This window comes from Neolamprologus brichardi, chromosome 14 (genome assembly GCF_056152115.1).
Source record: "Neolamprologus brichardi isolate AB-2024 chromosome 14, ASM5615211v1, whole genome shotgun sequence".
NCBI classification, from domain to species: domain Eukaryota; kingdom Metazoa; phylum Chordata; class Actinopteri; order Cichliformes; family Cichlidae; genus Neolamprologus; species Neolamprologus brichardi.
Window position 1 is genome coordinate 18,941,938 of NC_142117.1, and position 13,133 is coordinate 18,955,070.

Here is a 13,133-nt window from a genome sequence, read left to right on the forward strand (position 1 = left end):
TCTCTGTCACTCTTTCTCACTTTGGACTTAAACCCCACCAACAACAACACCACCCCCAAAAAACCCAACAGTATTTATGTTAAACGTCGCATTTTCAAATGAATCACTTTGATTTTCTGACTTTATGCCCCGCGCACCCCTTTTGTGAATCATTCATTGACAGATTAAACATGAGTTCTGTTGTTGTGTTTTTCTCTCCACTTTAACCCGTCCAGAATTTACCATTTGGGTTCAAGCAAACCTAAAGACGTCGGAGAAGGAGGGTGGAAGATGTAGAAGGGGATGGAGAAACAGTCCGTCTAACCCTGGGTGAGTGAGTGAGTGAGTGAGAGACAGAGCAGGGGCGGACGAGCTGAAGAGAGAGAGAGAGAGAGAGAGAGACTGGGCGCGCATGTCCAGTTCTTCCATGCAGGCTGTTCTTCCTGCTCGCCAATCATTCTACGAGTTTCCCCTCACTCTTTCTCTCTCCCTGTGTTCACATGTGCACCGGACCCACAGCTTTCTCCTGAGCGGACACTGCAGGGAAAGAACCGACCGAAACCACCATGGAATAGGAATACGACCCGGGAAACGGGGGAAAATAAAACCTCTCTTATCTTCTTCTCTCTTTTTTCCCCGTCTCTTTTTTTTCTAGCGCCTTTTTCTGTCTTTTCGCATCTTCCCCATCTCCCTCGATGTCTCTCAACAGTTTCTGAAGGGATTGAATTAAAGAAAAATGAGGATTATAATTTTTTCTTGGCACTTTCTCGGGGTGTATTCCACCCTTTGGGGGCTGGCGACAGGGGCTTTCCCCAGCTCAGTGCAGATAGGTGAGTTGGAGGATTACTGATTTTACGCACGGACACTCAGATCTGACACACTACGCGGAATTTTGGTGGATTTTTAGCGGACAGCAGTCACCATGAAAAAAAGGTGCACCAGGACCCAGCAAACCATAAGATTCTGTAAAACACGAGAAATTCACTTAAGAATGAAGGAACAGAAGAACATATAACTATAGGAACATTCCCTCTGTGGTTCATCTTTTCTTACTTTTATTATTATTTTTCTAATCCAAGATATTTTAGTGCTGGTTCGGTTGTGACTCATATGGTTTATAAATGCACACAAACGCTTTCACTCTGTCTGTCCTTCTAATGTATTTGCGTGTATTTTAAACGCTGTTCGGGGCTCATGAATGTTTCAGCGAGCTTTGTTCCCTTCTAGTCTTCTTCAGTGTTTAGACACTGCAGTATTCTCTCTCTCTCACACACACACACACTCTCTCTCTCTTTCTCTCTCTCTCTCTGTCTGCCCTTTTCCAGTTACCCCGTGTCAGTGCGGGATGAGCCTGTATTTCAAGCCATCTAATAGATCTGAGATGAAGTTAACTGCATCTGAATCATGGGTTTACTCATATGAACCACCACACATGCTCAGAATCTCTTCCTCCCCTTCTTTGCTTCACACACAAACATACACACATCCAGCCAGGCATGTGTGTGATAATGAATGCACTGCATCACTCCTTGTGGGGGGCAGCTGGGAGGTCCTATAATGAGATTCGCCTCCTTGACTCTGTCTCTCTACAGCTGCCAATAAACTTAATGCGTTAAATATTTCCTGTTTTTTATACACACAGGTACACGCATACACACATACACACATTTGCACTGATATTCAAGCATGGATGTGCACACATACACTGTCCACATACAGTTAGAGTAATGCACACCTGGTGTATTCTGCGCATTTGAGTAGTTACAAATGTCAAGCACGCATCTAAACATTCAACAACACATGCTCACAGTGAACATGCTTGCACACGTCTACATGCTGTATGAAGCATACACGATCATGCTAAAGCACACACATGCAGTCTTTTCTTCCCTCCTTCTGGCCAGCCTCCTTAAAACACTCCAATATACATACATGATCATCCACTTGGCTCTCGGGCTTACTTGAGAAGTCATTTGCATATCTCTGCATTGCACACAAGTGTAATGTCACTGGATGCACAGACAATTTCTTTTCACATACGTGTGTTTGAAAAAGAGAGTGTGAGACAAAGAAGGATAAAGATGTGAATATGTAGAAAAAATTATTTGACAAACTACTGCAATGACGTCCTCATCTAGTTTCAGTACGTGTTAAGTGTGTGTATATGTGTGTGTGTGTGTGTTCTCTCAGAGGATATTTTACCCTAAAACTAAAATATATTTTCATTTTTGAACAAACCACTTGGAATTTCTAATCATAAGCCATACAACAATTCAGTTGAAATTGTAATGTTTGCACAAAATTATTTCTTGTGAAATTTGTGCAGTTCCCACACATGCTCCAGCTGTAAGGTCTCTGTGTATGTGTACAGACGTGTGTCTTGATATTTGGAGATGGTTACTGATGTATTAAGCTTATGTATTAAAGGGACACATGCAGCCACATAGATAAGTGACATGTTATGTAGTGATAATTGCTTTGTTCAATATGCTCTGCCTCCCAACTCCTCCCCTGTCATCCCTTTCTCAACCCCTCTTCTCCTCTCTCTCTCGCAAAGCAATGTCAAGGCTTCACAGTCTGCTCGTGTAATCCAATTCAGTTGACTTGAGCCTGACTCGGTTCAAACTAATTTACGTTGGTTTTCCTCAAGTCGTAATGTTAGGCAGAATTAATTTATGTGATTATCTTAACGTCAATGTCAATCTTTATTTCAATAGAACAAAGCAACAAGGATGACCTAGTGCTTTACGAAACAAACAAGATAAAATCTTAGCTTAGTAAAATAAGCACAACAAAACAAAACACAAAAACAAATAAATACAATTAAATGTGACTAAAACAAACCAAAAAAAGACACCACAACATAAAAAAGACACTAATGGGACTCAAGAGTAACAGGAAGTCCAACTGAACTGGAATTAAAATCCAAAATAGAAAAAGGGAGTTTTAAGATGGGATTTAAAAGACTGTATAGACTGCAGTACAAATATCAAGTGGCAGGTTTTTCCACTAGAGGCTGCAACTGCAAAAGCCCGATCCCCTCTATGCTTAAAGTAAGGCCTCGGCTGCACTAAGAGCATCAGGAAAGATGATCTCCGTGCTCTCTTTGGGGTTATATAAGTTGAGCAGCTTGGTTAAACAGCTGTGTGCTATATCATTTAAAATTTGAGGAAATTTAAATAAAATGTTCAAATCAATCCAAAAAACGGACAGGTAGCCATGTTTAAACCTGTTAAAACTCCAATGATGCGCTCATGCCTTCTAATACCTGTTAAATTGCAAGATCCTGATCCTGAGCACTTATAGCTAAACAACAAACCGCCAGGACTTATAGATGCGCTACAAAGGACTACTTGCCAGTAAGCGCTACAGGTGTGTTTTTTAGTTATGACACTAAATAAATGACTTATCCAAGTTCTTGCTAAGTATTTTAAAGATACAAGAAAGTGCCTGCGAGTTCCTTTCATACGTACAATTTTAATATGTATCTAACACAAGACATAACTGTTAACAGCACTGACTGCTCGATAGCTCTAAAAGCTCCTTTAGGTTGTGGCTTAATTTTATTGTCTTCTGACTGCCGAGTACATTTGTGATTGACGTTTAAAACAGTTTACAACACAACATCCCAGATGGTTCAGTCAAACAGACCATTTCACCATTTCACTGGTTTTCTCTCTTCTTTGGTGGTTGGAGGTTCATTGCTGCCATCCATCTGTTGGAGTTAATCAGGTGAAAAATCCAGTTTTTTCAGAGTTTTAGCTGATAGAATTTTGCTATGTTATGTTATCTTAACATAGCTTAGGCTGCTGATGTGTAGTTTACAAGGGGTTATTCTTTGCATATGAGTTGATGTGAAAAAAAAACCCCTAAACATTTTCACATCACTCTTTGCAGTCCTGTGAAAAACTAAGTACACCTTTAATGTTTCCACAGGAATTAGGAAGGTAAGTAGATGCCAGATGCTGCCAGATATTTGATCACCTCATCATGAGCAAGTTTAAGCACCTCTAGAAAAAGAGACCTTTTGCCAGTTTACAATTTTGAAGAATTCGGGTTTTAATTGGCCAAATACCACAAAGAATGGACCTCCCAGTGAATTTGCACCATGGTTAGACTGCGAAATGGTCAGACCAATGGAAAAGTTAATGAAAAGATTGAATAAGTATGTCCTTGATGGGTTTTCTGGAGAAATCCTCTTCAAAATAGAACATGACAGCATTGCTTAGGTTTGCAAAGCTGAACCTGAACAAATGACAAGACTTTTTGAACAAGGAGCTTGTTTTTCAGCCACAGTGGTCCTTAAATTCTGCTGTACACCAAAGTGTTCTAGAGTCAAATGGGAGGTCCTCTGTTCGACAGCTAAACCTTAGCCAATATTGAGTCATGCAGCCGGACGATGACTATCCCAAGCATAGCAATAACCTACAATAGAACGGCTGAAAAAGAAAAGACTCAAGCTGTTACAATGACACAGTCAAATTTCAGCGTTCACACTGACTGAAATGCTGAGATGAACCTTAACAGAACTGTGCATGAACAAACCTCAAACCTCATTGAATTTCAGTAACGCAAAGAAGAGTTGGCCAAAATATCTCTATCGTGATGTGAGAGACTGATGAAGTTACATTAAAGTTATTTTTGAAGTGAAGTTTTTGCTTCTAAAGGTGCTGAATCAAGGGGTGTACTTAGTTTTTCACTAGACTGCAGTGGAAGACTTTTCATGTCTCCCTACACTCCTCTTTTTAGCGGGTGGGTCACTCTCAGAGCTTTTCAAACATTGTCTCACCCACTTATTTAATTCATATTTTGTTCCTTTTAAGTCTCACTGAAGGCAAATACCTAGCATATCTATAACATTTATGATCTCTTCTGTTGATTTTAGAAGTTACTGGTGTTATATTACAGGTAGCATATTTTTTCAAGGTTAAAGAACAGAATCTTTTCCATTGAGAATGCATGGAAAAGATTACATGACCTTTAACAGCTTTTTCCCCCGTTTTTTTTCTTTCCTTTCTAGTACAGGTAGTAACGCGTCAGTCCCATCTATCTCTCTAGTTCTTTTTCTACATATCTGTATAAGTTTTATCTTCTTGTTAATTTGGCCTTTTTTCCTGTTTTATGCAATACAGCTACCTTTTCTGTTTCTTCCTACCTCTTCTTCTCATTCTCTTTCACTGAACTGCATGAGGGGAAGCTCTCATTTTTTTTTAAAAAACAATGACTTTTAACACTTGCTCTCTGTTACTCTGTGTTTTTTCATGGCATATCCTCCTCCTTTATTTGGCTGACCCGTTTTGATCTGTTTTCTTTTAAGTCCTCTCAGACTCATTATCTCTTTGATGGCTTTGCCGACAGCTTAGTCGTTTCTCTTTTCTTCTCCTTTCCTCTCCACCTCTCTGTCTTACTCAGATTTCATCAATGCAGTCTGCAGTGTGAGCCTCCATAAATGTGTTGGTATTCATGTTTGTGCGTGAGACAGAGAGCGAGAATGTGCTAAAAGACAAATTACCTTTTATAACAAAGCTAATGAAGATCTTGGCTATCTCCTCACTTCTCCCCTCCTCTGTTTTTCTCTGCCCTCCCCATTTATCTTTCGTTCCCCTCATTACTCTTCTACCTGTCACTCTCCGTCTTTCGCGACTTTTCCCACCCGACCCCTCTCCGCCACACAATAACTCACTTCCTTTCTTTTGAATCATGTTTCTTACCTTCTTGGCCTCTCTTCTTCTCTCTTTGTCCCTCTTTCTAGGTGGATTGTTCATTAGGAATACTGATCAGGAGTATACAGCTTTTCGACTAGCTATCTTCCTTCACAACACCAGCCCTAATGCTACGGAAGCTCCCTTTAACCTGGTTCCACATGTGGACAACATAGAGACTGCCAACAGCTTTGCAGTCACCAATGCATGTAAGTACTTAACTATGTGGCTGGTTAAACAACAAATGCATACAGTATGCCTCTCTCTCCATGCCCTTTGCTCCCTTTAGCTAATCTGTCATTACCATTTTAGATAAATATTTGTTTTATTTTCTACCTGAAGTTGTTCAAAGGATCAAACTGTAACCATATTTTAAACGCGCAGTATCATATTTTGCTTTGAGCTTCTTTTTCTTCAAATTGATGTTTTAAAGTGCTGATTTTAGACACTGTACAAGACAATGAAACAGTGATAAATGCTAAAGTCGTTGCTGTGTGGCATTTTGAAGCACTGTCAAGTGGTTAATTCTGTTGGCAGTTGTTACCTAGACTGATTTATTTCATTCTCTTCTATTCACATCATCACTCCCATCTGTAAAAGGATAACATAACCCATCACAAAATATTGCAGGCTGTTACAAGTATAAAATTAGTCTGGGAACTGTTGCAGACAGTGTTTAATATGGGTCCTTTGTGTTCAGAACAGAGTGGAACAGTTGGTGCTTGTGTCCTCTCTGATCTTTTGAAAGATGACAGCTAATCTTTCACCATCCCTGTCTGTTCATGAGGGGATGACATCTAATCCTTCAAACTCCCTGTCGACCCGGAAGCCTACGAGAGAGATTTTACGATGTTTGCGCTCGCAAGGTAGTGTTAACAAGGCTATATGGGCAGCTGGTTGGCGACATGTCAGAACTGCTGCACATGCTGCAGGTTTCTCTGGGTTTTTCTTAGAGGAGCCCCAACTGTGGAATACCGATTTTTGCCACAAGCTATTTTCTTTCCAAGAATTGTAAGTGACAGCATATGGACACAAAATTTAATTCCACTCAATGCAATATAATATTTGCATAATGAAATCATTTAAGTGACAGTATAAATAAAGTGCTCTGCCATTGGAAAGCAATACCAAAAATGAGCTTTTGAGTTTACCTGACCAATCTTACCTTACCAAACAAAATAAGATTTATTTTGTTTGACATGTGATTATTTATTTAAAAAATCACATGTCAGGTACTTACATCATTTTACAGTATGTTTAAAACTTCACTAGATTACAGGACATCCACCCTTTTCTCTTTTTCACTCAGCTCCATTATTTTTTTCTTAACTGCTGTGATCCTTTGCTCATACCGAGGCTGCTGGCTTGAGGCTCTAAGCTCTGGATAGCGTTAGCTTTAACACATTTTTCTTTGTTGGCAATTTTTATTTATTTATTTATTTGCATATTTGCACATCTACATGTGTAAGATCATCAAACACATTTTAATATTACACAAAATTAAACAAAATAAAATGATAACTGGTTGCGCCACCCTTGGGAACAATGACTGCAATCAAGTGTTTATGATAAATGGTAATGAGTCGTTCACATCGCTGTGGAGGAAATCTTTACAGAGGAATTCAGCCACTGATGATAACCTCTGTATGAGGTTTGGATTTAAGAAACTGGATTTAAGTCTGGACTTTGACTAGGCTACTTCAAAAACCTTAATTTTCTTTGTGAGTCATTCAGAGGAGGACTTACCTTTCAGATCATTGTTGTACTGCGTAACCCAAGTCTGCTTCAATTCAATTCAATTCAATTCAATTCAATTCAATTTTATTTATATAGCGCCAAATCACAACAAATGTCGCCTCAAGGCGCTTCATAGATACAGAGAAAAGCCCAACAATCATATGACCCCATATGACCCCCTATGAGCAAGCACTTTGGCGACAGTGGGAAGGAAAAACTCCCTTTTAACAGGAAGAAACCTCCGGCAGAACCAGGCTCAGGGAGGGGCGGCCATCTGCTGCGACCGGTTGGGGTGAGAGAAGGAAGACAGGATAAAAGACATGCTGTGGAAGAGAGACAGAGATTAATAACAGATATGATTCAATACAGAGAGGTCTATTAACACATAGTGAGTGAGAAAGGTGACTGGAAAGGAAAAACTCAATGCATCATGGGAATCCCCCGGCAGCCTACATCTATTGCAGCATAACTAAGGGAGGATTCAGGGTCACCTGGTCCAGCCCTAACTATATGCTTTAGCAAAAAGGAAAGTTTTAAGCCTAATCTTAAAAGTAGAGATAGTGTCTGTCTCCCGAATCCAAACTGGAAGCTGGTTCCACAGAAGAGGGGCCTGAAAACTGAAGGCTCTCCCTCCCATTCTACTTTTAAATACTCTAGGAACAACAAGTAGGCCTGCAGAGTGGGAGCGAAGTGCTCTAATAGGGTAATATGGTACTACAAGGTCATTAAGATAAGATGGGGCCTGATTATTTAAGACCTTGTATGTGAAGAGCAGGATTTTGAATTCAATTCTGGATTTAACAGGAAGCCAATGAAGGGAAGCCAAAACAGGAGAAATATGCTCTCTCTTTCTAGTCCCTGTCAGTACTCTTGCTGCAGCATTTTGGATTAACTGAAGGCTTTTCAGTGAGTTTTTTGGACATCCTGATAATAATGAATTGCAGTAGTCCAGCCTGGAAGTAATAAATGCATGAACTAGTTTTTCAGCATCACTCTGAGACAGGATATTTCTAATTTTAGAGATGTTGCGCAAATGGAAGAACGCAGTCTTACATATTTGTTTAATATGTGCGTTGAAGGACATATCCTGGTCAAAAATGACTCCAAGGTTCCTCACAGTGTTACTGGAGGCCAAGGTAATGCCATCCAGAGTAAGAATCTGGTTAGATACCATATTTCTAAGCTTTTCAGCGCCGAGTACAATGACCTCAGTTTTATCTGAGTTAAGAAGCAGAAAGTTAGTGGCCATCCAAGTCTTTATGTCTTTAAGACATTCCTGCAGTTTAACTAATTGGTGTGTGTTATCTGGCTTTATGGACAGATAGAGCTGGGTGTCATCTGCATAGCAGTGAAAATGTATGCTATGTCTTCTAATGATGCTGCCTAGGGGAAGCATGTATAATGTAAACAGAATTGGTCCTAGCACTGAACCCTGTGGAACTCCATAATTAACCTCAGTGTGTGAAGAGGACTCTCCATTTACATGCACAAATTGGAGTCTATTAGATAGATATGATACAAACCACTGCAGTGCAATACCTGTAATACCTACAGCATGTTCTAATCGCTCTAACAGGATATTATGGTCAACAGTATCGAATGCTGCACTAAGGTCAAGAAGGACAAGCACAGAGATGAGTCCACTGTCAGAGGCCATAAGAAGATCATTTGTAACCTTCACTAAAGCTGTTTCTGTGCTGTGATGAACTCTGAAACCTGACTGAAACTCTTCAAATAAACCATTCCTCTGCAGATGATCTGTTAGCTGTTTGACAACTACTCTTTCAAGGATTTTTGATATGAAAGGAAGGTTGGAGATTGGCCTATAATTAGCTAAGACTGCTGGGTCTAGAGATGGCTTTTTGAGTAAAGGTTTAACTGCAGCCACCTTGAAGGCCTGTGGTACATAGCCGATTATTAGAGATAGGTTGATCATATATAAGATCGAAGAATTAATCAATGGCAGGACTTCTTTGAGCAGTTTTGTAGGAATGGGGTCTAAAAGACACGTTGATGGTTTGGAGGAAGTAATTATTGAAGTTAACTCAGAAAGATCGATTGGAGAAAAAGAGTCTAACTTAACATCAATGGAACTAAGAGTAGCTGTAGATAATATTACATCTGTGGGATGATTATTGGTAATTTTTTCTCTAATGATAAAAATTTTATTTGTGAAGAAGTTCATGAAGTCATCACTAGTTAACGTTAAAGGGATGGTTGGCTCAAAAGAGCTCTGACTTTTTGTCAGCCTGGCTACAGTGCTGAAGAGAAACCTGGGGTTGTTCTTATTTTCTTCAATCAGTGATGAGTAGTAAGCTGTTCTGGCTTTGCGGAGGGCTTTCTTATAAAGCAACAAACTATTTCTCCAGGCTAAATGATGATCCTCTAAATTTGTGACACGCCATTTCCTCTCCAGATTACGAGTCATCTGCTTTAGGGTACGTGTTTGAGAATTATACCACGGGGTCAGGTACTTCTGATTAGAGACCTTAGTTTTCACCGGAGCTACAGTATCCAGAGTCGTACGTAGTGAGGAGGTGAAATTATTAACAAGATAATCGACCTCTGTTGGGGTAGCGTTCAGATAGCTGCTCTGCTCTGTGTTGGTACAGGGCATTGACGATGATAACAGTGGCTGGATTATATTCTTAAACTTAGTTACAGCGCTTTCAGAAAGACATCTACTTTGATAAAGTCCACTCTCCACTGCTGCGTAATCAATTATTGTAAATGTAAATGTTATCAAGAAATGATCAGACAGGAGAGGGTTTTCAGGAAACACTGTTAAATGTTCAGTTTCTATGTTAAAACAAGATCTAGAGTGTGATTAAAGTGGTGGGTGGGTTCTTTTACATTTTGAGAGAAACCAATTGAGTCTAACAACAGATTAAATGCCATGTTGAGGCTGTCATTTTTAGCATCAACATGGATGTTAAAATCACCCACAATAATTATTTTATCTGAGCTCAGAACTAAATTAGATATAAAGTCTGAGAAATCAGACAGAAACTCTGTGTAAGGCCCAGGTGGACGATAGATGATAACAAGTAAGACTGGTTTCTGAGTTTCACAGCTGGGGTGGACAATGTTAAGCATCAGGCTTTCAAATGAATTAAAAGTCTGTCTTGGTCTTTCATTAATTAATAGACTGGTGTGAAAAATTGCTGCCAAACCGCCCCCTCGACCTGTGCTTCGAGATTTCTGGTAGTTAGAATGACTCGGGGGTGTTGATTCATTTAAACTAACATAATCATCCTGCTGCAACCAGGTTTCTGTAAGGCAGAGTAAATCAATTTGTTGATCAATTATTAAGTCATGTACTAACAGAGACTTGGAGGAGAGAGACCTAATATTTAATAATCCACATTTCACTGTTTTACTCTTTGGTTCAGATGTGGATACTGTATTGTTCTTTCTTTGTAAATGTTTAAGTTGTTTGAGGTGAGGTGGTTCCATTCATGGTTCCATCAATTACGACAAGTCGTCCACTTCGTGAAGCAGCAAAGCAGCCTCAGAACATCACACTACCACCACCATGCTTGGCTTTTGTTATGATGCTCTTTTCATAAAATGCTGTTTTGTTTTGTTCTTTTGCCAGTAGCAGGATGCAAATCTTCCAGAAAGTTCAAGTTTTGTCACATCAGGTCAAAAGTCAGTATTAAAGTATGGTCTTCTTTGAAATCACCAAGAGAAGAATGGTAAACTGATATTTCAGTAATGGCCATTTACCACCTTAGACTGTTTTTTAACCCATTTTTTCACCCATTCTTGATTGCTATCAAATGTGTTAGGTTTTTCTACTTAAAACCCTTAACACATTTGAGCAGCAATCAAGACTGGGTTGAATTTATACTAATCAACTAATGTTGTTTCCCACAAAGTTCAGAACTGTTTTGTTATAACTGTTTCTTTAGTCTGATTTGTGTCACATCGCCAGTTTGACCAACAGTTTAGGGAATGTTAGATCAACGTGATCCTTGTTCTTGTTTTCAACTCATATGACTGAGAGATGTCCTTGTGTATTTTGTATGATAGTCATTTAGTTATTTGTTTTCTAGAAGCCCCAGTTTAAGTCAGTTGTGTGCCTGTGCTTGTTTACAAGTCTTTGTGATTGCATGTTTGAGTGCAGTGTCTTTTATGCCAGTGTTTGAGAGGGGATAAAGCTTCACTGATACTCTCGGTGAGCTGAATCTAGACATTGGGTGAGTTTGATAAAAAAGAAAAGTGAAAGCTTTAAGTAGAAAGAATTTATTTATCATTTATCCAACTGTTCGCAAAATATGTGTTTTTCCTCTCAAGGGCATCATCATATCACGTTCCCTCGTTAACTCAGTTCTAAAGTCCATCCATCCTATTTTAGGGAAATTCTCAAGAGACTGTGTTGCACCGTTTTACCTCCTTATCTCATTAAGCTTTAACAAATCGACCACCAGGGTTCTTAACTAGGTGCTGTGTACAAAATCAATACAGTATTTTACAACAATGCACCGCTTGTCTTCACAATATTATATCAATTTGTTTTCCAGGAACAAATAAATGCTTCAGAATCTGAAATGTTTAAAGCATCACCTGACAATAGTTTTATGTTTGTTACGCGAGTAAAATGAATTTCGAGATTCCATACCCTCCCCCCAAAAGGGAATTGCTAAAATTTAACTGAAGTCAAATTCTAGTTATATTTAATCATAAATCAAAAGTGTACAATGTCATTTCCAAGTTTGTTTCTACACACTGCACCACAGAGCCACATAAATGAATAGATTAGTTGATACAGCTACAGTCACTGGAAAATTGATAGTCTACAACCTCCCACCCTTAGATTCCTTCACACACTGCATCTGTTCCAGTCCATTGTTAAGCTGAGCGATTGAGTGGGATGGTGCACAATGAATAAACATCAGGTTGCTTTCTTATAAAGTAAGGGGAGGAGTATGAAGGTGCAATCAATCGGCCTGACTGACTTAGAAATGTGACCATCAGAAACCCTGTTGTGCCATAAAAAAGTGGAGATTTGGGACTAAATATTTCAATGTAAGCACTACATTTTTTCCCAATGAAGAGATATAGAGATATAGATATAGATAGTTAATAATATGTTAAATGATATTCTCAGAGAGGGTGGATAATTTTTTTCTCAGATATCTCACAGAGTGTCTAGTGTCTTTCTGTGTTTGCATGTTCTCCCTGTGCCTACATTGGTTCTCTCTGAGTACTTGTCACACCTCTGCTATCCAAAGGCTAAAGAAGCATTCACTCTTAATTGAAAATATCTAATTCCTTGTGATAACTGAAAATTCAGGGAATCTCCAAAATCATCTGGTTTCAGTCTTTGGATTCTGTTGATGCAGTTCAGGGGAATTTACATTCATGAACCATCATCAAGAAGCCACACTTTTGTGCTGACTGACCCGTTTCTTCCTTGCTCTTAACACAACCGCTCAAGTTTATTTTCAGTGAATCATATGTGTACCTTACAAGTGTGCAAACAAACAAACACATACACGCACAGGTGTTGGCAAGAGGAGGCTCTTCTATGCAAACCATCGGCTCTTCCCCTCTCTCTCTTGCTCTCTCCACAGGCTACGCGTAACAAGCAGAGCCACTTCTTTCTCTCTGCACCTTTTTTCTCTCTCTCACTTTCTTGCCCACTCTTTTCACTTTTGTTCCATCCCTCCCTCTCACCTTCGCCAGTTTCCACTTCTCCCTCTTTTCCCT

The 13,133-nt window shown here is 39.4% G+C and overlaps 1 protein-coding gene across 3 annotated transcripts in view; it reads left to right on the forward strand.

Annotated features, from left to right (window-relative positions):
- Positions 1 to 424: 424 nt before the first annotated feature.
- The window catches only part of gria4a (glutamate receptor, ionotropic, AMPA 4a), a 118,397-nt gene continuing 105,688 nt past the window's right edge, over positions 425 to 13,133 (forward strand). For all 3 annotated transcript variants that reach the window (XM_006802082.3, XM_006802083.3, XM_006802085.2), the window contains exons 1-2: positions 425 to 809; positions 5,732 to 5,890. In XM_006802082.3, the coding sequence (XP_006802145.1) occupies positions 716 to 809; positions 5,732 to 5,890 (253 nt within the window). In that variant the 5' untranslated portion in view covers positions 425 to 715. The remainder of the gene's footprint in view (positions 810 to 5,731; positions 5,891 to 13,133) is intronic.